Here is a 26521-nt window from a genome sequence, read left to right as displayed (position 1 = left end):
ATTTGTGTGACTTATCGCGTAATGGAAATTTAGCCTATTTCTTTTAATAATCATGTGAATAACTTCGTACTTTTCTTTATTCAGAGTCAATTGCCACTTTTCGCAACATGACAACGCAAGGCCTCACACAAGTCTGCACAGCCCAGATGAGCTCACAGATCTTTAATGTTCTCATCCACCCTACAGCCCGGATCTCGCGCCTACCCACATTCGTCTGTCTGGCCCAATGAAGGACGCACTCCGCGACAAGCAGCACGTCGACGATGGGGAGGTTCCTGATGCAGCAAAACGTCTGCTCCGATGTCGACGAGTGGAGTGGTACCTTGTGGGTATACAGAACCTCCCAGTAACGAGACGTAAGGCCGTCGCATAGAACGGAGATTAAGTTGAAAAACATGTTTTTGTAGCCAAAAAATGGTGAATAATATGATGTATTGGGATCCTGAATAAAACCACACTGTTTTCAGAGAAAATAAGTGTTGGATTACTTATTGAACGTCCCTGGTGAAATATGGGCAGGAAGTGGGGACGAACTGTCTGTGCTCACGCAACCAGCGTCGGCGCGCAGAGCAGCAGAGGGATTGGGCTGGCCTGGTCTGAGCTCCCCTCCGCTGCGCGGCAGCTCTGGGGAGATAGGCTGTCTGTCGCCGGACTCCGTGGATTCAGTGCCTGCCGGGCCAGCGGCCAGCGAGGGTAGAGAAGGCATGTTTCCTCTGGCGCTGCCTCTACTGCTCGCCGCGGCCGCCCTAGCCGCCTGGTTCTGGGGGCAGCTGAGGCGCCCTCCGGGATTCCCGCCAGGTAAGGCGCCACCTGCTATTATAAAGTCACCTCAGGAGGTAAGCCTTATCAGCTGCTGTCAAGTCTATGGCTATTTGCAGCGTAATCCTTGTAACGTGAGCTTTTATCCAAGAGGCGGAAAGATTCTAAAATTTCCGATTTTGGTATATTTGATTCGGCGAGTCTGAAGATATCTCGGGCAGCAAGAACTAAGTGTGACGATATTTCAAATGATAGAATCCACTTAATAAATTGTTGCAGGTACAGTACTTCAATACTTACGAGGTAGCAATACTACATATTCCAAAAAATTTTCTTCCGACCTCAGCACATAGAATACAACAAGGACAATCATAAAAATATAGCTAAGAAACGAACAATAATTAATTCCTTACGCAAGTTTACGTCTATATTTAGAAATAAAAAGCTATTTGGGTTCATTTATGAACAAATCCATGACATTTAAAATTATTCCTAAGTAAATTTCGAATAAGGATCCGTCTAGTAGTCAAGATCCCAGGTATACTGCTGTTCTGACTCCTCTTTTCCTTGCAGATGTGTTTCATTTACTGTAGTGGATAGTTCCCCCTCTGTTTTCAAAGCAGTTGCGCGATTTTTAGGGAATATGGGTCGAAAACGTCGAGAAGCTACAAAGTAAGAGAGAGAAATCGGAATCATGTTGTTTTGAAATGCAAAATCTTTCCAAGAAACCAATGGAAGGCCTACCGCTACAGTGAAGACTATTATATACAGGTTTAATCAGAACAGAAAAGTGCGAAAACCAATCCCGAAGTAGATTTTTAGAACATTTCTCGTGGAGAACAGCGTTTAACATTTTAAAATGTTCGGATAATAAGTTGCCGTCTCTTTATCTAAGAATAGATGATGAATGCAGCTAGCGGCTATCTCTGTGTAATGTCTTGTCTGTATAGACGTGTACCTGTTGCCTTTAAGATCCCTTCACCTTCACACATAAATCTATACAGTAAAGTAAGGGCCTCCCATTTCTTGGCTGATCCGTGATAAGACAGGCGAAAAGTTAGACTAATGGAGGATTATTAGTGTTATCTCTATTTTCATTCGCTCTCTCTCTTTCTCTCCTTTATCTATGTACAGTTTTTAATATAATATTTCATTACGTGAAATCAGCCAAATAGAATCTTTGGTGGAGTCCTTCGTCTTGGTAATCAGCGGCTGGCTTGCTGTAAGAGATCTTTACATTTATTATTACTGTTAAACACTGCATTCAGTCGGGAGAATCAATCGTTTGGACAATTTGTTCCTTTTACGAATGATTGCGAATTCCAGATGTGTACGAAGCCTTTTTGGACGATTTAACACAGATTCAGTGATTGCAGGCTCTCTTCGAAACAGCTGAAACTTCCCCACTAATTACAGGGCCAACCTGATCATCAAATGATTCAGAAAAAACTCATTCGTCCAATCACTCCAGAACAAAAAAGTCACAAACCTTATTTGTGGAGGAAATTGTGTGTTAAATCCTTCTCCATTACATATCCAGATCTCCGGTGATTCCACGCCTTAATTATTTTCCTTTTACAGTCTCTTTCTCTTCAAACAAACCGCTAGCGGCACAAATGTTAATTGGCTCGCTTTAGCGAGAAGAAAAGCAGAATATGTCTCTCTCAGAAACACGTCAATCCAACAGATACTCCAGAAGCTGTCCTAGTTACCACTCTAACAACCATGGAGAATGCATATATGCATCTCTGTTATTTCAAAGAATAAACGCACTAGAAAATACTTTGGCGTCGACGAGCTGTCGCCGCTTATATTACGAGAAAATCAGATCAGATAACTTTTCCAAAGTGAATGAATGTGGGTGGTTTGATCGAAAATGATTAATTTGTGCATGGTAGAAGGTATTTTCTTGGGGACATTACAAGCGGTCTAGCAAAAGGTACTTAAAAATGAGCACAAAAGATCTCGACTGCAAAGGCTGGTAGGCGGTGGTGATGGATCGAGCTGCAGTTATAGCTCCACGAACGTATTCGTTACCACAAAATAAATGTTTTTGGAGTCGAGACTATTTGTGCTCATTTTTAAGGCAATAACGAATTGATCGTCCTGCAGTTCTATCCAAGATGGGGGGAAAAATATCTGTTTAGAGAAGTCAAGAAAAATTCTAAAGTAAGACCTCCAAAATTTGATACTGCAGGTCAACTACACACAGAAAAATCTGTTTCAGAGTAAACTATAATAAATGTGCTTTATGAGGCTGAACTGCCCATAGAAAACCATACATCAGTAAAATCAACAACTGGAAGCGTGTTGCATTTGCAAGAGAACATAAATCCGAAGGCTCTGATTTCTGGAAGAAGGTTGTGTTTACTGACGAGAGACGATTTGAGCTGTTTTAGTCAAATGGGCAAATAACAGTATGGAGAAAAAGAAATTGCGAACCTGAAGAGAGAAGTATAACAGCCTCTGTTAAGCATGGAGGAGGTTCAGTACTTTCCAGGGCCTGCTTAAGTGCAAGTAGTGTGGGTGATACTTTTTTATTGATGGGATTATGGACCACAACATTTAAATGAACGTTCTAAAAACACATCAGGCCGTAAGTGTGAATCATGTGGGTCTTTCTGAGGATTATATTTTCACACAAGATAATGATACAAAACATACCGTTCTGGATGCAATGTTGTGGCTGTTGTAAGACACTCCCCGTTGGATTTCGATATCACCGCAGTCACCGGATATTAAATCAATAGAGAATTTATGAAATTTACTCGACAAGAGTATGACGAATCCTCATATGTCCGACGGAAATGACCTAAAGAACGCTCTAATAGCGGAATGGCGCAAAATTACAATGCAGACAACAGAATCTCTGGTGAAATCCATTATAGTGAAAATGCAAGACCCCTTCGGATGTTCGAGTCCTCCTCGAGCATGGGTGTGTGTGTTGTCCTTAGAGTAAGTTACTGTAAGTTGGATTAAGTAGTGCGTAAGTTTAAGGACTGATGACCTCATGTAAGTTTATGCGTAAATATTTGTGTGGCTGAGAAAATGCTGTTGCACATCAACATAAATAATCAACATATCATTTCATTGATTAATATTCTTGAAACTCTACACATAGAATATAAACCTTTTAAAAATGCTTATTCAACATTGTCTTGTACGCCTCGGTAGCTGCACAGTCAGCGCGACGAATGCCAACCGAAGGGCCCCGGGTTCGATTTCCGGCCGGGTCGGAGATTTTATCCGCTCGGGAATTGGATGTTATGTTGTTCTTAAATTCGTATCGTCATAACTGACATTTCACAATCAAGATAGCTATAGCGACACGTCCCTAGAGCCAATAAATTAGAAAAAAAGAACGGTGATACCTTCAAGAATTTGTTTGCTTGCAAAAGTTCCGATCTGATAATTAAATGGGTGTATTGCATTATTTTCGCGTTTTTGTTTTAAATTTTTTATGTGATTGAATTAATGTAAGCTTAATAAGTGTGTTTCGAAAAACAGGTATAATAGGTTCTTCGTGAGATGTAGACTAGATCTTTGGCTCCCAACCATTATGAAACCATTACCCCTGAGCATAATCAGACACTAGGTAGTGAACGTTCCTCCTCCCATCACCATCAATATTAGCGCCTAAAAAACTTTGATATGAAAAAGAACTTTCTTTGGACACTCATTTTTAAAGTGACGAAAGATAGATGATACCTTATTGTTTATAAGTATTTTATTAAAATACGAACTAATGAGTCAATGAGACAATTGCTACTGCTCACTTCCAACAAAATTCCTCTTATAGAATGACTAGCTGACAAATCCACCATTGTCCGGGTCTTCATTTTGGCAGTTTCCTATTAGAAAAGAAACGTTATGTGTACCCCTGCAGTAGACTCCCAGATAGTCTCTGTACGCTGGGCGCAGTAGCTATGTGTGCCTACAACGAGATTTTGCAAACGTCTCCCTGGCAACGACTCTTCATAGCTCTACATACGTTACCGTTTTCGCCGATAGTAGTTTGCTCTTCGCAGCTGAAAGCTGTTCAAACGTTGCCAGGCGTAAGAGATATCCTTAGTTGTAGGGATGTCTTAGTAGTAAAGAGGAATAAATGTATTACAACTGCATGCATGATGGGGCATTTCCTCACGCATCTCATTGCTTATGGCGTCATAACTCCTGAACTATGGTAGGTAGGCGGTTCTTACCCTAACAGCTATTGTTGTCTGACAGGAAGGGATATGTGTACCACGTTTGTTTGAAATCGCTCCAGTGGTTTAGGAGGAGATGTGGAACATACATACACACACACATACATACATCCATCCATTTTTATAGTATGTATGTATGAAGCAATTCTCAGTACATCGCTAGTGCTATCTACAGCTCTTTCTCAGAAAAGAAAGCACATTGAGGGTAGACACTTGTTACAGTAGATGGTTCCTCTATAGTACTCCTCTCCCAAGAGACTTTATACACTCCTTGAAACCCCGCAGTCAGTTCCACAAGGAAGTGTACGCCGTTATATATATGAAATAAAAGACACTATTATTAATATATGTTTATATGAAAATACATGTTATTACTACAATGAAGAGCCAAAGGAACAGGTACACCGGCCTAATATTGTGTAGAGCGCTCGCGAGATCGCAGAGGTGCCGCAACACGACACGGCATGGACTCGACTAATTTCTGCAGTAGTGCTGGAAGGAACTGACACCATGAATCCTGCAGGGCTGTCCATAAAACCGTAAGAGTATGAGGGGATGGAGGTCTCTTCTGAGCAGCACAATGCAAGTCATCCCAGATACGTTCAATAATTCAGAAGAATGTTCCTAGAGCCACTCTATAGCAATTCTGGACATGTGGGGTGTCGCATTGTCCTGCTAGAATTGCCCAAGTCGTCGGAATGCACAATGCACATGTGATCAGACAGGGTGCTTACGTACGTGTCAGAGTCGTATCTAGGCATATCAGGGGTCCCATTTCACTTCAACTGCAGATGCCCCACACCATTACAGAGTCTCCACGAGCTTGAACAGTCCTCTATTGACCTGCAGGGTCCATGGATTTATAAGGTTGCCCTATACACGTCCATCTTCGATAAAATTTGAAACGAGACTCGTCCGATCAGGCAACATGTTTCCAGTCATCAACAGTCCAATGAAGATATTGACAAGCTCGGGCGAGACATAAAGCTTTGTGTCGTGTAGTCGTCAAAGGTACACGAGCGGGCCTTCGGCTCCGAAAGCCCATATCGATTATGTTTCGTTGAATGGTTTGCACGCTGATACTTGTTGATGGCCCAGCACTGAAACCTGCAGCAATTCGCGGAAAGATTGCACTTCAGTCACATTGAACGATCCTCTTCAGTCGTCGTGGCTCTCGTTCTTGCAGGATCTTTTTCTGGCTGCAGTGATGTCGGAGATTTGATGTTTTGACAGATTCCTGATATTTACGGCATTCTTGTGAAATGGGAAAATCCCCACTTCATCGCTACCTCGAAGATGGTGTGTCCCATCTCTCGTGCACCGACTATAACTTGCTTTATTGAATTTCAATTCCCCATGGCGAAATATAGATATATAAAGGGGGGGAACATAATGGAAGACAATATACAAAAGGGGCGACTGTAAAAATGAAGAGAAAAATCTAAAAAAGTAGTGTACATAAAAAACCACACACTGTGGCGATTAAAAGAACACAAGGCGAAGTATGGCCAGAGCATAAATTTTGCGATGGGTGGCGTATCACAGAACGATCACGGATAGCAACACTATGTACGAGTCCAGCACACAATTAAAATCACAGCACTTGACGTCACTGTGGAACAGCACTGAACACAACACTGACGTAGCACACTGACAACGAAGAATAAACTGAGAGGATCTGCCAAGGGTAGGGATATGAGGGAGAAGGGAAGAAATGGGGGAATGGGCGTTGCTAGAGAGGGTGGAGGGAGGGGGAGATTGGGTGGGGGGCGCACTGAAGGTGGCTGGGCTGGGAAAGACAGGAGAGGGAAACAGCTGAGGAGAGGGTTCTGAGACTCAGGGGGAGGGGAGAAGGAAAAACCTGCTCTGGAGGAAGGAGGGGAGAGGAAAAAGGTGAGCCCTGGGGAGGGGGGGAACAAGGTCAGGCTGTTGTTGGTAGGAAGGGTAGACGTCACGGCGAAGTACATCATCTGGGAGTGGAAGGTGCTGGAAATACAGCAATAGAGGCATGGCAACGGGGGTTGGAGAGGAAGGAGGACACCAGGGGGTGGGGGGATCATTCCTGAAGACACTGTAAAGGATGCAGATATGTTGGAGGAAAAGGAGAAGATGGGAGAAGGGGAGGAGTTCATACAAGAGTCGTGTGGTGGAAAGAAGACAGATACGGAACACAAGGTGGAGTACATGGCATTCTAGGATTTGGAGGGCCTTATATAAGCAGGGGAAGGGGGTTGAGACCCAGGTAATGCTGGCATAACAGGGGATAGGACGGACGAGCGATTTGTAGGTGTGGAGGATGGTGGAAGGACACAATCCCCATGTCCAGCCAGACAGGAGTTTCAGGAATCAGAGGCAGGTACGGGCTTTCTGCTGGATGGTTGACAGATGAAGGGTCCAGGTGAGGTGAAAGTCGAGGGTGAGGCCAAGGTATCTCAGGGTGGGGGTGAGCTGGATGGGATGACCATAAATGGTTAGGCAGAAATTATGGAGACGGAAGGAGCGGGTGGTGTGGCCTATGTTGATTGCCTGGGTCTTGGAGGAATTATGAAGGAACCACTGGTTGTACCAAGTAGTGAACTGGTCAAGGTGGGTTTGGAGGGTGCATTGGGAGCATTGAAGGGTATGATAGAGAGCCAGAAAGGCGGTGTCATCAGCATATTGGAGGAGGCGTACAGGTGGGGGTGACTTGAGTATATTTGTGGTGTACAGGAAATAGAGGAGAGGTGAGAGGGTTGATCCTTGGGGGATGTCAGTGGTGGGCTAAAGGACACGGGTGTTGGTACTGCAGAGGGTGACATAGGAAGGTTGGCCTGAGTGGAAGGAAGCGACCAGACGGACAAAATTGATAAGCAGGGCATAGATTTGGAGTTTAAAGAGGAGACTGGGATGCCATATCGGGTCTTAAGCATATTGGAGGTCAAGGGAAACAAAAATTGCGGAGCAGCGGGAGTTAAGTTGGAGGGAGAGAAGGTGGACAAGGTTAAGGAGTTGGTCTTCGGTGGAGAAGGAGGGTTGGAATCCACACTGGGTAAGGGGGAGGGTGTGGTGTTGATTAAGGTAGTGATGGGTATGATGGATTTGAAGACCTTACTGAAGATGGAGGTGAGGCAGATGGGATCATAGGAAGAGGCAACAGAAGGGGGTTTGCTGGGTTTTACGAATAAGAGAACGCGGGAAGTCTTCCACAGGTCGAGGTTGAAGCCAATGGAGAGGATGACATTGTATAAATCGACAAGGACAGTCAAGAAGGAAGCATTTTCTGAGGTGAGGGCATTTTCTGAGGTGCCAGTAGGTGACACAGACGTGACGAGGGGTCGTGTTGCGACCCGAGGATATGTTTAATGCCTTGTGTTTGGAATGCTGATGTCGGAGAGGGGTAAATGCCCCAAGTACTGGAGACTGGGAGCGAGTGGGGCGACCGAGGTATTGGCGCATTCCATGTCGGTGGGGAAAAGGGAATAATCAAAGTGGGGATCAAAAAAAAAAAAAATGGTTCAAATGGCTCTGAGCACTATGGGACTTAACATCTATGATCATCAGTCCCCTAGAACTTAGAAGTACCTAAACCTAACTAACCTAAGGACACCACACAACACCCAGTCATCACAAGGCAGAGAATATCCCTGACCCCACCGGGAATCAAACCCGGGAACCCGGGCGCTGGAAGCGAGAACGCTACCGCACGACCACGAGCTGCGGACAAAAAAGTGGGGATCATCATGGATGGGGAACACCTCAGAAAGGTGGGAAGTAAAGTGGTTGGCCCTACTGATGTTGCCAGGAAGGAGGTAGTCATTGTGGAGACAGGGGTAATGGAGTGCACAATGGGAACCAGTAAGGTAATGGACGGTAGACCAGTACTTGGAGGACTTAATAGAAAGGGCGATGTTGAGTCATGAATAGGTCTGGCGCCAGTCCTGGCGTTTCTTTGCTGTAATGAAGTTCCAAACATGTTGCTGTATTTGCTGGTGGCGGTAGAGGGTCTAACCTGTCATGAATGCACAGGAATGAGCGATAGAGGCGGAATGGAGAGTGGGGCGGTGGGGTTGGATGGTTATAGTAGGAACATGGGCCTCCACAGCGTCAGTAATGGCCTTCTGAAGGAAGGACGAGTGTGGATGATCTTGTTGGGATGGTGATAGGTAAGAGGGTGGCTTTTGACCTGAGTGGCGATGGATTTCTGGTAGGCAGTGCAGTTGGTGCGACAGTAGTCATGGACTACGTTGGGAGGGGGTGCAGGGTGGGGAGCCAGAGGTGGATGGTGAGCAGACATTATGGTGAGAAGGACAGGGAGGTGGTCGCTACCTGTGTGGTCGAGGGTGTCAACTGCGATACACCCAAGGAGGTTGGCAGAGGCTATGACAACATCAGGGGTGGTGTTGCTTTCAGGACAGGTGTGCTGGGGAAGATGGACAAGGTCATCTTGGATTGTGGGGAGGAACTGATGCCACTGTCAAAGGGTGGCAGGGGAGCAGCTATGGATGTTGATGTCGGCGACAATCATGTAGGTGGAGAAGGTGTGGACTATGTGGGAGATGAAGGCATAGGGAATAGGAGCAGTGGAGCAGACATAGATGTGGTGCAGGTGAGGGCGAGGGAGGGGAAAAAACACTGAGGATAAGGTGTTTGGTGGGGTCATTGAGGAGGGGTGATGGCCAGACGGGGATATGCTGAAGGTGGCTGATGGTAACTCCACCCTGCGCTCTGGGACCAGGAGCATCAGTTCAGTGGAGGATATACGGAGAGGTGTGGACAGTATGGTGGAGATGGAGAAAGGTTTCATTTAAGTGGAAGCTGTCGACCCGGTGTTGGGAGAGGCCATTCATGAGGAGGTATTTGTTGATGTGGAAGGAGCAGATGTTTTTGAAAAGGATGTGACACTCATGCCACACCATGGCGAGAAGAGGGAGGTGAAGGGAGAGGAGAGGAGTGGCTTAAACTAAGGTGTTGAGGTGGGTGAGGGAGAAGTGGGATTGGTTGTGGGAGTAAGTGGCGAAGACAGAGAAGGCAATGAGGGAGATCTGTTGGAGGGTGTGGGGGCATTGGTAAGGGTGAATGTTTTGGAGGACTAAGGTTAAGAAACAAGTGATGTCTTCAGCCCTGGGGGATGGATAGAGGGAATTGTTGGGGTGGACAGGAGGGTCAATGGGAGGGATGGAGACAGTAAGCCCAGGGGTGGCAGATGGGGGTTTCGCCTTACTTTTGTAGGAGCAGGTGGGATGGGGTCCATTGCAGGTGTTACAGGAAGGAAGGATACGAGGTTGCGGCAGGTTTCGAGAAAATAGGCCTTGAATTGGAGACAGGTGGGGGGGGGGGGTTACAGTTGGGGTCAGGTGATCATTATGCATGAGGCAGCACTGGCAGCGGTAGGATTGTGGAGGAGATTTGGAGGATTCAGCTGGGTGATGGCAGCGAAAAATCAGGGCACCCTGGGTGAGGAGGTGGTCGATGGAGGGGGCGGACTCTGAAAAGATTCACATGATATAAGAGTGACCAGAGGCATTGTAGATACAGTGGGGAGAGCAGCTTTCAAGGTCAGGGTGAGAACTGGCTGACCTTGGTGATCAAAGTGGTGTAGGTTGGGGGGCGACTGGGAGGCTGGGGCTGGCGAGGAGAGGAAGAGGAGAGGAATTGTGTATGGGGGTCAGACATGACGTGTGTGTATGAAAGGAGGGTGAGGGGGACTTGATGAGGACTGAGTCCCTCTGGGGAATCAGTTGGGAGATGGGAGCATCTGGGAGATACTTTCGTATCCCCATGATGAGGGTATGGGCATCAAGGAGATTGAGGCCCAGGGTTGAAAGGATGAAGGTGTGGAGGGTGGGAGCCAGTGTATGGGTGACAGAAAGAGGGGTGGTATCCATGGAGACGATGGATTAATTTCTTCTGATCTGGCAGAAATTGGAAGACCACAGGAGGCAAATTCTTCGTATCTGTGACTGCTAATAAATATAATAACAATAATAAAGTGTAGGCCCTACCTCAGTGAAGTAGCCATTACATACAGTGATCACAATAAACGAGGCATATTGATTTATTGTCAGCACTGGACATAACAGGAAACAGAACTGGTTTTGTTCTGTCAGATACAATGAAAAGAAGGCGAAATTAAAGAAGATAAACACATTTCCATTTGATGAAGACGAACAAAAAAGCAGAACAATGCTTCACAATAGGACAAACTGCACAGTACCATTTCTATTCACTGTCATATTGCATAACACATTGTTTATGAATCAACTGGCCCTCCTTGTAACTACACTCCTGGAAATGGAAAAAAGAACACATTGACACCGGTGTGTCAGACCCACCATACTTGCTCTGGACACTGCGAGAGGGCTGTACAAGCAATGATCACACGCACGGCACAGCGGACACACCAGGAACCGCGGTGTTGGCCGTCGAATGGCGCTAGCTGCGCAGCATTTGTGCACCGCCGCCGTCAGTGTCAGCCAGTTTGCCGTGGCATACGGAGCTCCATCGCGGTCTTTAACACTGGTAGCATGCCGCGACAGCGTGGACGTGAACCGTATGTGCAGTTGACGGACTTTGAGAGAGGGCGTATAGTGGGCTTGCGGGAGGCCGGGTGGACGTACCGCCGAATTGCTCAACACATGGGGAGTGAGGTCTCCACAGTACATCGATGTTGTCGCCAGTGGTCGGCGGAAGGTGCACGTGCCCGTCGACCTGGGACCGGACCGCAGCGACGCACGGATGCACGCCAAGACCGTAGGATCCTACGCAGTGCCGTAGGGGACCGCACCGCCACTTCCCACTGTTGCTCCTGGGGTATCGGCGAGGACCATTCGCAACCGTCTCCATGAAGCTGGGCTACGGTCCCGCACACCGTTAGGCCGTCTTCCGCTCACGCCCCAACATCGTGCAGCCCGCCTCCAGTGGTGTCGCGACAGGCGTGAATGGAGGGACGAATGGAGACGTGTCGTCTTCAGCGATGAGAGTCGTTTCTGCCTTGGTGCCAATGATGGTCGTATGCGTGTTTGGCGCCGTGCAGGTGAGCGCCACAATCAGGACAGCATACGACCGAGGCACACAGGGCCAACACCCGGCATCATGGTGTGGGGAGCGATCTCCTACACTGGCCGTACACCACTGGTGATCGTCGAGGGGACACTGAATAGTGCACAGTACATCCAAACCGTCATCGAACCCATCGTTCTACCATTCCTAGACCGGCAAGGGAACTTGCTGTTCCAACAGGACAATGCACGTCCGCATGTATCCCGTGCCACCCAACGTGCTCTAGAAGGTGTAAGTCAACTACCCTGGCCAGCAAGATCTCCGGATCTGTCCCCCATTGAGCATGTTTGGGACTGGATGAAGCGTCGTCTCACGCGGTCTGCACGTCCAGCACGAACGCTGGTCCAACTGAGGCGCCAGGTGGAAATGGCATGGCAAGCCGTTCCACAGGACTACATCCAGCATCTCTACGATCATCTCCATGGGAGAATAGCAGCCTGCATTGCTGCGAAAGGTGGATATACACTGTACTAGTGCCGACATTGCGCATGCTCTGTTGCCTGTGTCTATGTGCCTGTGGTTCTGTCAGTGTGATCATGTGATGTATCTGACCCCAGGAATGTGTCAATAAAGTTTCCCCTTCCTGGGACAATGAATTCACGGTGTTCTTATTTCAATTTCCAGGAGTGTAGAAACACTTTTTCTTGGGGTCAAAATGTCAACTTAAGCCTGTGGGATGTTGCTCCATTCCTCCACAGCGGCCTCTATATGGTCTCTGATGGGTCAGGACGATTCTTAACCGCTCGTTTTAGCAGGCCCATGCATTTTCAGTAAAGTGAGATCTGGGGAATATGGGCGCCATTCCATCCGACTGTTTGTATGCTCTATCCCAAAATGTAAGTGAACTACCTCGATAAGAGAGGCGGTCTACGATACAGTTGGGATGTAAACGCTATACTCGTTGCCTCCACACACGACTATCATTATTGTCAGGGTAGAGAATGATAGGGTCTCATCACAAAAGAGCCTTGTGTCCTATTACTTCCTAGTTGACAAACAATGCTTTCGTGCCCATGCGACATGAGCCCCTCCCCGAACCCAGTTTAGAGCAGGAGTTTTGAGAGGTCTTCTGGGACTTAATTCCTGCTCATAGAGCCAATTTCATATGATCTGCGTTCACACCTGCACTCCTGTAGATTTTTGAGCTGCCGCCATATACATGTCGCATTGTATTCATTGTCTACTTGCTGTTGTATGCAGATATCGGTCCTGCACACCTGTTGTTTTTCCTCCGCAGACGATCCTCAACTGATACTGCCTCTAGAAACTTGTTCGAGGTTTTAGACACATTACTTTGACTCACAGCGACACTCAATGCGACGTCGGCCTGTCTCATTCGCTACCTCCTTGGAGTATACAGAGCCTCTGATCGTACGTTATTGTCGTCCGAATCATTTTGAAGCAACACAGATCTTTTGATTATACACAGCACAAGCAGTGCAATGTTTAAGGGTGATACGATTGCCATAGACTGCACATACCGTCCCCTTACGGTAGAAACATGGACTGTTTCCACTAAAATTTCATTACAGACAAACCAATGTAGTGATATCATAGAGTGTTTCTGGATCGCAAAGTTCAGTTTTAAAGTTTAGGCAATTGACGACATTAAATTTGACCACTGCAGTTACTGTTATGTTGTGCTGTCAACTGGTTCGTTTATTATTGCAAAGTACATAACCAAACAATTTCTAATCTATTGTGGGAACTATTTAGAACTCGGAGAATGCACTTTCATCAGACATTTAAACGTATGTGATATACACGTGTCAATTTTACTGTCATAACTACAAGTTACCAGGTATATGTGTAGTGGGTGAATTATGTGAGAAAGATTTTGTGTGTACGATAAACTGCAAGCTCCACCATGTTGTGTCACGCATTAATGCTAGTATTTGAAAGTAATGTAATTAATGGTAACTTTTGTAATCAGTATTACACTCTTACGAAATAACGATAATGGAAACGATATTTTAAAAATAATTTTGTTTCATGACCGAAAGACAACGGAAACCTTTGTGCCTACCCCACGGGGAATTACATTTTACCCTTCAGGCGATAATTACCTCCAGGTTGGGAACCACTGGTCTAGATGCATGTAAGGAAATCCAAAATCTTCATTCAACTTGACCTGTAGAAGTGACTCTTAACCACGTCGGACTGGACCAAGGTATTTCTCGTCTCCCCAATTTGATATTTTGCTGTTGAACCACACCAACTGAACTGCATTCTTCGTAAGTCTACGGATTCTTATTGCACCATGTAGCATCCTGCTGAGATCGAGAAGGTACCAGTTTCTGGAAAAAAGACCACTATTCGGCCCTGAAATTTCACAGATTTTTCCCTCATATCTAACATGGAAAATATTATTTTCTTTTACCGATTGAAGAATAGATGAACACACCTACGAAATAAGATGTCTAAGACATCTTGAATAGGCCGGCCGGTGTGGCCGAGCGGTTTTAGGCGCTTCAGTCTGGAACCGCGTGACCGCTACGGTGGCAGGTTCCAATCCTGCCTCGGCCATGTATGTGTGTGATGCCCTTGGGTTAGTTAGGTTTCAGTAGTTCTAAGTTCTAGGGGACTGATGACCTCAGATGTTAAGTTCCATAGTGCTCAGAGCCATTTGAGCCATTTTTTGAACATCTTGAATAAATCTGTCATGTAAAACTACATGTTTCTTCGTGCACGCAACGCAATAATGGCACTTAGGAGGAAGTGAAGTGAAAACGTTGGGGACTGCATCTATGCACTGTCCTTTAGAAGTTCACATCCATCTTGAGTACAAAAGAGCGCAAAATCCTCCGCCGCGCCATGGAAACGTGAATAGCCAAACAAGCCAAAGATTCAGTGTTTACCATCATCGCACTCGGCAATGCTAAAACTGTGGTTTAGTAGAATCGCCGAAAATTGATTTCTAGAAATGAGTCATAATTGTGAATTGGATGTAGAGTCCGTAGCACAGAACCTAGAAAACTTTTGAGCATGTTCGATGTAGGAACCTTGTGAAACACCTAGAGGAAACGAAGGCTCTCACAGAGAAGCAATATGTGTCCAGCAGATACAATATGGCGTAGTGTTTCATTTATTTTTCACTTTATTTTTTGATGAACATGTTTTGCAGATCCATATGTGCGAGCAAGTCGCTTGAATGTGGAATGTATCGACATATGTAATAGTAATTATCAATGGACGACATTCTATACAGTAGAAGTAATAAGATTTAAAAACAGTGTTGTGTTTTACGTTATTTTTCTTTGCTATCTTTCTTCAAAATACTTGTCGATAGCGACAATAATTATGAATTTAGAACTCTATGTGGCACATAACAGAACCATTCAAAAGCTTCCATTTATTACAACAAAGGAATTATTTAATTAATATTAAAAATACTTCCTATGGTTCTAAAAAAATGTATTTATTTAGTCACAAAACGGTTTTCGGTTTCTCAGGCTATCTTCAGGTACCACAATGCAGTTGTCACCTGAAGATGGCCTGAGAAGCCGAAAGCCGGTTTGTGATCAAATAAATACAAATTTTCAGGACATTTTGGAGTGTTTACCATTTTTGATATTATTATCACGTTCTGCCAGCACCGACGGAAAATACAGTTAATATTATAAAATTATGTCATTGTTTAAAATAGGGTGTCAAACAGGTACTTATTTAAATTAATCGTAAATAAAGATATATACTATTTTTTGCGTCTGTGATATCACTTGGCAGTGAATTTAAAAATTTCCCCCATGTTGTACCAGTATCGAATATTTCAGCTCAGAGTGGAGATCGTCTTCCCTTCTAGTGTTATGATCATGGTGATGGCAGTCAATTTCGTGTTGAGCAGGGCTATAAATGACAAAAGACGTCTGGTAGTACATGTAGGAAATGATGTAGTCATTACACCGATTTGTTTGTAAAGTTTGCACCGCGAGTTCGAGGACGACCCCACTCAAGATTGAAACCACTCTTTGCTGTTCTGTAAAGATGGTGGCACGGTGGCACACCGGACACGCATTCTGAAGCACAGTGATTCAGATCCTCGTCTGGTTAGGTTTCTGTGATTTCCTTAAGTTGCTTCGACAGGACATTAAACCCTAAAGATCTCAAATGAATGATTAACGTACAGGTTTTGACCACTACAACAATAGTACTTTGCCAAAACGTAACTTCATACTGCCAACGGTGTTACTAGGAGCGGATGTAAACAAACCGTTTCTCACACATTGATCACTCTCGTATGGCAGACAGGATATAAAACAGACACCCGTCATTCTACGAAAGTAGAAATAACGCACAGAGGTAACAATTGCTTAAGGAACTTTATACAAGGTGTCCCAGGAAAATGGTCAACACTCAGGACTATGGCAGGAACGATCATTTGAAGCAAAAGAAACTTTATACGGACACGTGCCCTATTCCGGATGGTTTCCGAGATAGAACGTAATTCATGTACACTGTTATTTATTTACTTTATTATTCAATACATTGTCAGGTTTACACATGTACAACGGTTAGTAAACATTACAATACGCGTTCTACAAAGTATCAATTTAAAAGTACATATTTTTAAGACATTCACCTTTAAGCGTTATTGTACATGTCGCATTGCAGCTGCTGTACACTTAACAAAATGTTCGAAGATCCCACCGTCAATTCCAATGCATTTTTACATTCTGGAGAGAACATGTTGTGCTGCTTGACTGAGTACGTCTGCGCATTCCCTAACGAGGGAAGCGTCCACTATGCGACCAAGAATTTCATCTCTCGCATTTACTTTTCGTTTATTCGCTCCAGACTTAATACGACCTCAAGAGCAAAAACTTATTGGAGTAAGGTCTGGTGATCTTGGTGGCAAGTTAATTGTACTACCACGACCAATCCAGCGATTAGGGAAAGTGCGTTCGAGATGTTCTGGTAAAATGTGGAGGGGTTCTGTCCTGCTGAAAGTAGAGTCCAGTTCGCGTGGCCGAAATAATACCCTCAAGGTGTTCAACAAAAGAATTTTCCAAAAAATGCAAATAATTCTGTCCTGTCATTCTCTTCTCAAAAGCGACTGGCCCCATCAACATGTTACCGAACACGCCGCTCGAAACACTGATCGAAGAATGAACTTCGGAATTGGTTTCCACTGTAGCTTGTGGATTTTCCTGCCACCATCAATGATAATTACGTGTCTTGTTGATTCTACTCCGTGTAAGCGAGCTTCATCGGTGAATAGTATTAATGGATGAAAACTGTCATTTAAACAGCGCCAGTTACTCAAGTTGTGTGGTATTGACGCTAATGTGATGATTGTGGACACGCAGTATGTGAAATGCGTACAAGCTTTTGTCATGTAATATTCGCCATACACGTGTTCGTGGGACATCGGTACGTGCAGAAAGTCGCCATGCACTGGTAGTAGCACTACGCTGCACCATTTCAACAACGTGCTACTGTTCATACACACGTTCAGAATATAAAAATTTAAAAACCTCAACACAAAAAGACCTCTAAAAGGTGATGTGAAATGTTTATGGCCCCATAAGTTTTATTCAAGTAGTAATATTTTGATCCAAGCGTTGTCGCCTCGGGGGATCGCTAAGTAAACTAAAAAAAAGAAGTTAACAGCAGCTATCCTTCCTGGAACAGCATACTTTCATTATTGCTGGGTATAAGCCTCTTCTATTTGGTGTCATCTCTTCCAGTCCTTCTCGCCCCGCATCCACACCTCAAAATAGCTTGTGAAGTTATAAATACTTGTTACGTAAAATGTGAAAATCAGTCCGTCTTATTACTCTCACACTGTTAAAGAAAAGAGATACGTATTTCTTTTATATCATATTTTACGTACTTACGTACGAACTTAGTTTCTTGCATTAATCTATCATGCGAGGCCTGCGTCCTGCAGTTGTCTGATGACAGCGTACTAACTCATGCTTGACTAAACGGTGAGAGCGAGTATGCTGCGCGTAGTCCGTGACCAGATGCGGTGACCCGAACTGGCAGTCGGATGAAGGCAGGCGTTGTTGACGGTTGTGTCTAAACTGGGAATTTTTCTTAGTAAATTAATTAAAATTCATGCTCAACGAGCTGATATCGTTGTTCTGATATTTGCCTACGTTTCCAAAGAAGCTTACTTGTATTTAAGTTTCGTACTTTTATCATTTTTAGATGTATTCTGTTTTTATTTACTTTGCGGATCCCTGACGCGACGAAGCATGGATCAAAATATTAGTACATACTGTATATTGAATTTAAAGGGGCAGTAATTTTTTTACTTTTTGGAAGTCTTTTTGTGTCTGAGTTTCTTTTTTTAATTTTTGATTTAAGTTTTATTTTTGCTTTTTAAACTTTATATTTCCTAGTAGGCACGGTACGATCGACGTTATATTCCCTAATTCACACAAGTACTTTCCGGGACGTAACACGAAAATTGCGACGGGAGATCTTTTTAACTTACGCTGTTTATGTTTTTCTTTTTTTAATTCATACATGTATATGTAGAGCTCAATATTTATGAAACTTCGTGGAAATGTTGATCAAATAACGGGCATTAGTGATTAAACTCTGAATGCCTTCGGAACTGATGTCCACATCAACATGAGATTTGCTCCCCAATGGCCCGGGTTATCTCCTGTCTAGGATGTAGCGTGGAAGCAGACAGATCCGAAGGTCGTCTTGAGGATTTCTTGGAAAGCCTGAAGCACATTCCGTATCAATTCATTAAGGTTGCTGAATGGAGGCTAGTATGTAGGATTACACTTCCTATCGTATCCTAGGCGTGCTCTGTGGTCGACAGACCAGGGGACGAGGTTTCGTACACTCCTCAAGACGTTTAAGGCGTACACTGCATTTCAGGATGAAGCATTGTGCTGTTGAAATTATACATTAGCGAAGCTCTTTAGTGAAGGCTATGACAATAAGGTTTACAATTCTTCCCACATGTTGGTGACTATTCAGCCGCCTTTCAACAATTACCAAATTGATCCTATTGTTATAACCGATATCTCCCGATACCGTGTTTGGGCCAGCCACTGTGGCCGAGCGGCTCTAGGCGCTCAGTCCGGAACCGTGCTGCTGCTACAGTCGCAGGTTCGAATCCTGCCTCGGGCATGGATGTGCGTGATGTCCTTAGGTTAGTTAAGTTTAAGTAGTTCTAAGTATAATGGACTGATGACCTCAGATGTTAAGAACCATAGTGCTTAGAGCCACTTGAACCATTTGATACCATGATTCTTTGAGGTGTATGGGGCTCACGAGTCGCTGCTTCGTACGACGTTTCACACGTCGCCTATGGACACGATGGCCTCGATCTGACCGCCACAAGACGGCCGGTGTGGCCGTGCGGTTCTAGGCGCTTCAGTCTGGTACCGCGTGACCGCTACGGTCGCAGGTTCGAATCCTGCCTCGGGCATGGATGTGTGTGATGTTCTTAGGTTAGTTAAGTTTAAGTAGTTCTAAGTTCTAGGGGACTGATGACCATAGATGTTAAGTCTCATAGTGCTCAGAGCCATTTGAACCATTTGACCCCCACAGACTGAAGCGGGACTCATCACCGAACACCACAGGATGGAACTCAATGTCCTGGTCGACTTTGGCTCCACACCCCGCATGTTTCTATTGTGTGTAGTACGGCGTCACTGGTAAACGACGCATGGCATCTCGAGATATCAATCCATCTTCACTGCGGTTCTTGGTGACACTTTGGCCTGTAACATCTGTCGAATTTCACCTGTTGCCATCCGTCTCTTCGCGAGAGTAAGTCGAACAATCCTAAGATCTTAAGGTGGTGTCGTCCCTGTGGAAGGACCCATGTCCACTCCTCTTACCAAATTGTTGTCTTGAGTCCGCCTCGTCACGGCATGTTCTGCAGTAGTCCGTTCGATCTGTCGGTATGTTGCCCCCACGTCCCTAGTATTAATGATTGGGCCTGTCTCAAAGTCCGAAAGATGGCGATAAGAAGGCCGTGCAGTAGTATGTTCGATCTGTCGGTATGTTGCTCCCACGTCCCTAATATTAATGATTGGGCCTGTCTCAAAGTCCGAAAGATGGCGATAAGAAGGCCGTGCAGTAGTATGTTCGATCTGTCGGTATGTTGCTCCCACGTCCCTAATATTAATGATTGGGCCTGTCTCAAAGTCTGAAAGATGGCGATAAGAAGGCCTTGCATGTCCTCTGTGCATGCTGTCTCACGATCTCCATCTGAAGAGTACCAGTAACGGTAGACGCATCCATAGACACTTACAAGCTTACTCACACAATTACACTACTGGCCATTAAAATTGCTACACCAAGAAGAAATGCAGATGATAAACGGGTATTCATTGGACAAATATATTATGGCGATGTGATTACATGTGATTACATTTTCACGCAATTTGGGAGCATAGATCCTGAGAAATCAATACTCAGAACAACCACCTCTGGCCATAATAACGGCCTTCATGCGCCTGGGCATTGAGTCAAACAGAGCTTGAATGGCGTGAACACGTACAGCTGCCCATGCAGCTTCAACACGATACCACAGTTTATCATGAGTAGTGACTGGCGTATTGTGACGAGCCAGTCGCTCGGCCACCATTGACCAAACGTTTCAATTGGTGAGAGACCTGGAGAATGTGCTGGCGAGGGCAGCAGTCGAACATTTTCTGTGTCCAGAAAGGCCCGTACAGGACCTGCAACATGCGGTCGTGCATTATCCTGCTGAAATGTAGGGTTTCGCAGAGATCGAATGAAGGGTAGAGCCACGGATTGTACCGCATCTTAAATGTAACGTCCACTGTTCAAAGTGCCGTCAATGTGAACACGCTTCCAATGTGCGTTCACCGCGATGTCGCAAAACACGGATGCGACCATCTTGATGCTGTAAACAGAACCTGGATTCATCCGAAATAGGACGTTTTGTCATTCGTGCACCCAGGTCCGTCGCTGAGTACACCATCACAGGCGCTCCTGTCTGTGATGCAGCGTCAAGGGTAACCGCAGCCATGGTCTCCGAGCTGATAGTCCATGCTGCAGGAAAGTCGTCGAACTGTTCATGCAGATGGCTGTTGTCTTGCAAACGTCCTCATCTGTTGACTCAGGGATCGAGACGTGGCTGCACGATCCGTTACAGCCATGGGGACAAGATGCCTGTCATCTGAACTGCTAGTGATACGAGGCCACTGAGATCGAGCACGGCATTCCGTATTACCCTCCTGAACCCACCGATTCCATATCATGTTCTGCTTAACAGTCATTGGATCTCGACCAACGCGAGCAGCAATGTCGCGATACGATAAACTGCAGTCGCCATAGGCTACAATCCCACCTTTATCAAAGTCGGAAACGTGATGGTACGCATTTCTCCTCCTTACAGGAGGCATCACACAACGTTTCACCAGGCAACGCCGGTCAACCGCTGTTTGTGTATGAGAAATCGGTTGGAAACTTTCCTCATGTCAGCACGTTGCAGGTGTCGCCACCGTCGCCAACCTTGTGTGAATGCTCTGAAAAGTTAATCAATTGCATATCACAGCATCTTCATCCTGTCGGTTAAATTTCGCGTCTGTAGCACGTCATCTTCGTGGTGAAGCAATTTTAATGGCCAGTATTGTATTTAGATCTAAGACACCTTTTTTCAGTGTTGAAGATAAACTCGCATAAGGATGAAATTTGAACCCACCTATCAATAAACATGTATCAAGTTCGCGCATACGTTCCTAGGGTTTTTGTTTTGCATATTGGTATTACAGTTGCGATGAGCATGTTTATCAATTGTCATTTTTTATTTGTGGCTCACTATTGCCATATGAGTTTACATACTCTCATTTTGTCACTTGAAGGTAGCGAGTGGACTTGTGGACGCTAGGAAATGTAATGTCAATCAGAACATTTCCGACATATTCTTCTGTTTCGGTTCAATAAGAGGGCTGAAAACAGCGGAGGCAGCCAGAAACATTTGCGCCGTGTAAGAAACAATGCCATTGGATAGAGAACGGCAAGAAAATGGTGTTCTCCTTTTAAGGGGGATCGTTTAAACTTTAGTACTCTCCACGTACAGAAAGACCTTCGAGGTTTGATGAAGATCGTTTAAACGGATTAATCCTCAATTATCTACGTTTGTGTACTAGAGAACAGGCAAATGTGATTAACTGCGACCGTTACACCGTCGTGACCTTCTCGTACAGCGTGTGATTCCTGCTTTGGAATAGCGCAGCAGTGTGGAAACCACAGTTTTCATGCAAGATGGGGCAACAGCTCATGTCGCTCGCCCGGTGGAAGATCTATGTTATGCAACCTCCCATGAACGTGTTGCCTCCAGACTTTTCCAGATACGTAGTCCGTAGGATTACCTGATCTGAATCCATGTATTTTTCCTCTGTGGATGTGTAACAGAACGCGTTCATCAGGAACCTGTTCGGTCTCTAGCTGATGTGAAGGCCAATATACAGGAACACGTTACTCAGATTCCAACGGTACTGCTGCGGGTAGCTGTTAATCACATCGATTTATGGAAGCAGCATCTCGTCGACGCCTCAAGCGTTCATACTGAACAAATTATGTAATCGGCGTTTAATAACACACTGACAGAAATAAATCGCAACACAAAACAGTAATTAATGCGCAGTTTCTAGGCAATATATTTATGTAATTAACTTTTCAAGATTATAATCTAATGTAAGTGCGACATAAACCAATGCAAATGATTTTAACATTTTTATGCAGCGACAGCAACTGGTATTGTTTGTATAAGAATATGCAGCCTACATTTGCAGGTTAACTTTATCGTTTACCTAGGTTTCAATGTTAGTAGTAACGTCTTCTTCAGAACCTGCAGAAGGTTACTATTATAATGTGCTAGTAAATTATGTCAGATATGGTCATCCTACAGGATGCAACGTGTAGTACTTACATAAAATATTATTTAAATGTTTGCCTAAAACAAGCCATGTCCTAAGTCAACTTTATAAAACTTGATGCATAACCATAAGGCTTTGTCACTTCTATTAAACAAGCTGTAGCAAATTCACTTTAAGTCCGTTGTATGGGCCTCGTCGTGTGACTAGAGACTGCGGACCGCGAGGGCTTCGCGGTCTGCCTCACAGAGGACGGCGCACATGCGTGAGACGTATAAAATCAAACTCTTTATTACGCACGCGTCAGATAACATTTTTGCTATAAATTAATTTTATACTTTACTATTGTCAGTTAATTACAGTATCCAGCATGACTACGTTTTACATTCTACTACAGAGCCTTATAAACTGACCAACAAATCTCGTAAGAACATCTGTACGAAAGGTTCTTTTATTACAGAAACTGTAATGGTCATATGCATTAAGAGTTATTGTAAACCTAATATAGGCTGGAAGCTTTCGGAGTATGCCCTATTTTTTTTTGATACAGTTGATCGTTCAGTAAATTGCCTCTATCTGTAATAAGGTGTGCATAAATTTGTAGTTCCTCAAGCGTGTCGAGTCTATATCCCTTAATTTCATGATGTAGTAGCTCTATATCACGTAAAGGTTTAGGTGTGTGAGCCATTTGCACCAGATGTTCCGCAAAGGCTGACCCCCGTGTTCCTACGTTCTTTATTGGAAGATGTTTTTTAAACCTTGCTGCTATAGCTCTGCCTGTTTGACCTATGTAATAACATGGGCAATCATCACACATAATCTTATATACGCCTGATTTCGCTGACTCATCACAGTCTTTGCTTTAGCATATTACTCGGCGAGAAGGAAATTTTAAAACCTGAATTTTTCAACAGGCGCCCTATCTTGTAGGAGACATTACCTATATAAGGAACCGACAACCATTTCTTGGTCTGATCTTGGGTTTGAGTATTTGTGTTTACTAAAGTCGTTGTCCTTTTTCGCGTTTTCTTATGATATAACTGCCTCACTATCTTTGGATCATAGCCATTATTCTGTGCAATACTCTCGAGAATTCGTAATTCTTTTTCGAGGTTGACATCTGACAACGGAATAGAAATCGCCCGATGGATACTAGAATACAAAAACGCCATATTATGCTCTTGGGGGTGGGTTGAATCGGCCGGGTTGATGTTGTCTGAATACGTTGACTTCCGGAATATGTTGAACTCTATTTTAGCATATTTAATAGTCAACGTTAAATACTGTGAAATACTGGTACGTTAATGGCAGGTGCCACCGGCAGAATATTGAATGCAAGGGCGCAAACGGGGACGGTTAATGCTGTTTGTGGATGATACTGGAGTTGTTGTCCGATGATGTCCCATATATACTCGAATGGAGACAGGACTGTTGATCAAGCAGACCAAGGAAACATGTCGACACCCTGTAGATAATGTTGGGCTACCGCAGTGGTATGTGACCGAGCGTTATCCTTTTGGAAAACACCCCTGGAATACTGTTCACGAATGAAAGCACAACAGGTCGAATCACAGGATTGACGCACAAATATGCAGGAAGGGTTTGTGGGATAATCACGAGAGTGCTCCTGCTCTCATACGAAATCGCACCCCAGGTGTAGGGGAAGGTCCAGTGTGCCTAGCGCGCAGACAGGTGAGTTGCGGGCCCTCCACTAGCCTCCTAACCAACATATGGCCATCAATGGCACCGAGGCACAACCAGCTTTTATCAGAAAACACAACTCACGTCCAGCCAGCTTTCCAGTGAGCTCTCGCTTGCTGCCACTAAAGTTGTAATAGTTCGTTGTGTCACTGCGGTGCCAACTGCTGCTCAAATTGCTGCTGCCGATGCAGTACGATGAAACAGAGCCATACGTCGAACACGATGATCTTCCATCTCGGCGGTGCGACGTGACCTGTCTTCGCCTACAGTCATATACAGTGGCTACATTCCTGCCAAGGCTTCCTGCACCATCTCGTAGCTCTATTACGCGACTTCGTTCAAACTCAGAGAGGTGCTGATAATGGCGCCTTTGTCACCTCAAAGGCATTCCTGACTAACAACAACTCATGACGTCCAACCTCAAAGATATCTAACGCTCACCACCGTTACCATATGTGTTTAAAGCAAAGCTGATTCGCATCCTCGTAGTGGCGCTACTGGTGCCACTCTTATGCCACCAGCATGAAATATGAATAGAAATCATCTTTCAGGTATAGAAATACGCCTACCAACTTTCATTTATGCCGCACAAGTCCTTCTTGGTGTTGCGATTTCTTTTCCGTCAGTGTAAAATGAAGATTATGCCTTTCTCACTAGGTTGACCTTTTCTGCCCACGTCCCGTCTCTAATATATTACACACGAAAATATTTCTAGACGTATTTCTTGCATTCACAGCGTTAGATATAAACCTGGTGACCAAAACTGGAACTATTTCTTTTTTCAGCGTAAATCGGTTCCACAATAACGCATTAGAATATCTATCAAGTTTCGCTGCCTTACGATAATTACAGCCTCACAAGGTCTCTATGAACGGCTGTACTGTAATTATAACCACCTTGGAATGATACCAGTAAGTGCAATCAGTACTCAGTACGCTGAGTGGAAGACTCAAATGTAACGGGAAGGTTCTGGGAAATTGAAGTGAAACTATAGAGGTAATCACATACAACATGCTAGTGCGAGCTGTTCTATAGTTTGAACCTAAACTCAACCGATATCTTTTGAGTATTTCCGTATACACTATATGATCAAAAGTACCCGGACACCTGGCTGAAAATAACTTACAAGTTCGTGGCGCCCTCCATCTGTGTTGCTGGAATTCAATATAGTGTTGGCCCACCCTTAGCCTTGATGACAGCTTCAGCCATGGCAGCGTACGTTCAATCAGGTGCTGGAAGGTTTCTTGGGGAATGGCAGCCCATTCTTCACGGAGTGCTGCACTGAGGAGAGGCATCGATGTCGGTCGGTGAGGCTTGGCAAGAAGTCAGCGTTCCAAAGGCCGTGCATTATGAACAGGTGCTCGATCGTGTTGAAGGATGCAATCGCCATCTCCGAATTGCTCTTCAACAGTGGAAAGCAAGAAGGTGCTGAAGACATCAGTGTAGGCCTGTGCTGTGATAGTGCCACGCGAAACAACAAGGGGTACAAGTCCCCTCCACGAGAAACAAAACCACACCGTAACACCACCGCCTCCGAATTTTACTGTTGGCATTACACACGTTGGCAGATGACGTTCACAGGGCATTCGCCATACCCACACCCTGCCATCGGATCGCCACATTGTGTACCGTGATTTGTCAATCCACACAACGTTTCTCTACTGTTCAGTCGTCCAACAACCACTCTCCTTACATCAAGCGAAGCGTCGATTGGCATTTACCGGCGTGATGTGTGGCTTATGAGCAACTGCTCGACCATGAAATCCAAGTTTTCTCATCTTCCGCCTAACTGTCATAGTACTTGCAGTAGATCCTGAGGCAGTGTGGAATTCCTGTGTGATGGTTTGGATAGATGTCTGCCTGTTACACATTACGACCCTCTTCAACTGTCGGCGGTCTCTGTCAGTCAACAGCGCGGTCGGCCTGTACGCTTTTGTGCTGTACGAGTCCCTTCACGTTTCCACTTCACTATCACATCGGAAACAGTGGACCTAGGGA

General features: G+C 44.9%; 1 protein-coding gene across 1 annotated transcript in view; it reads left to right on the top strand.

Annotated features, from left to right (window-relative positions):
* Positions 1 to 704: 704 nt before the first annotated feature.
* Positions 705 to 26521, top strand: part of LOC124795920 (methyl farnesoate epoxidase-like) — a 188375-nt gene continuing 162558 nt past the window's right edge. The window contains exon 1 of the mRNA XM_047260001.1: positions 705 to 798. Within this exon, the coding sequence (XP_047115957.1) occupies positions 705 to 798 (94 nt within the window). The remainder of the gene's footprint in view (positions 799 to 26521) is intronic.

The sequence above is a fragment of the Schistocerca piceifrons genome, chromosome 4 (genome assembly GCF_021461385.2).
Source record: "Schistocerca piceifrons isolate TAMUIC-IGC-003096 chromosome 4, iqSchPice1.1, whole genome shotgun sequence".
Taxonomy (NCBI): Eukaryota; Metazoa; Arthropoda; class Insecta; order Orthoptera; family Acrididae; genus Schistocerca; species Schistocerca piceifrons.
The sequence above is the reverse complement of the archived record's forward strand: the minus strand, read 5'-3'. Positions and strand labels throughout refer to the sequence as shown.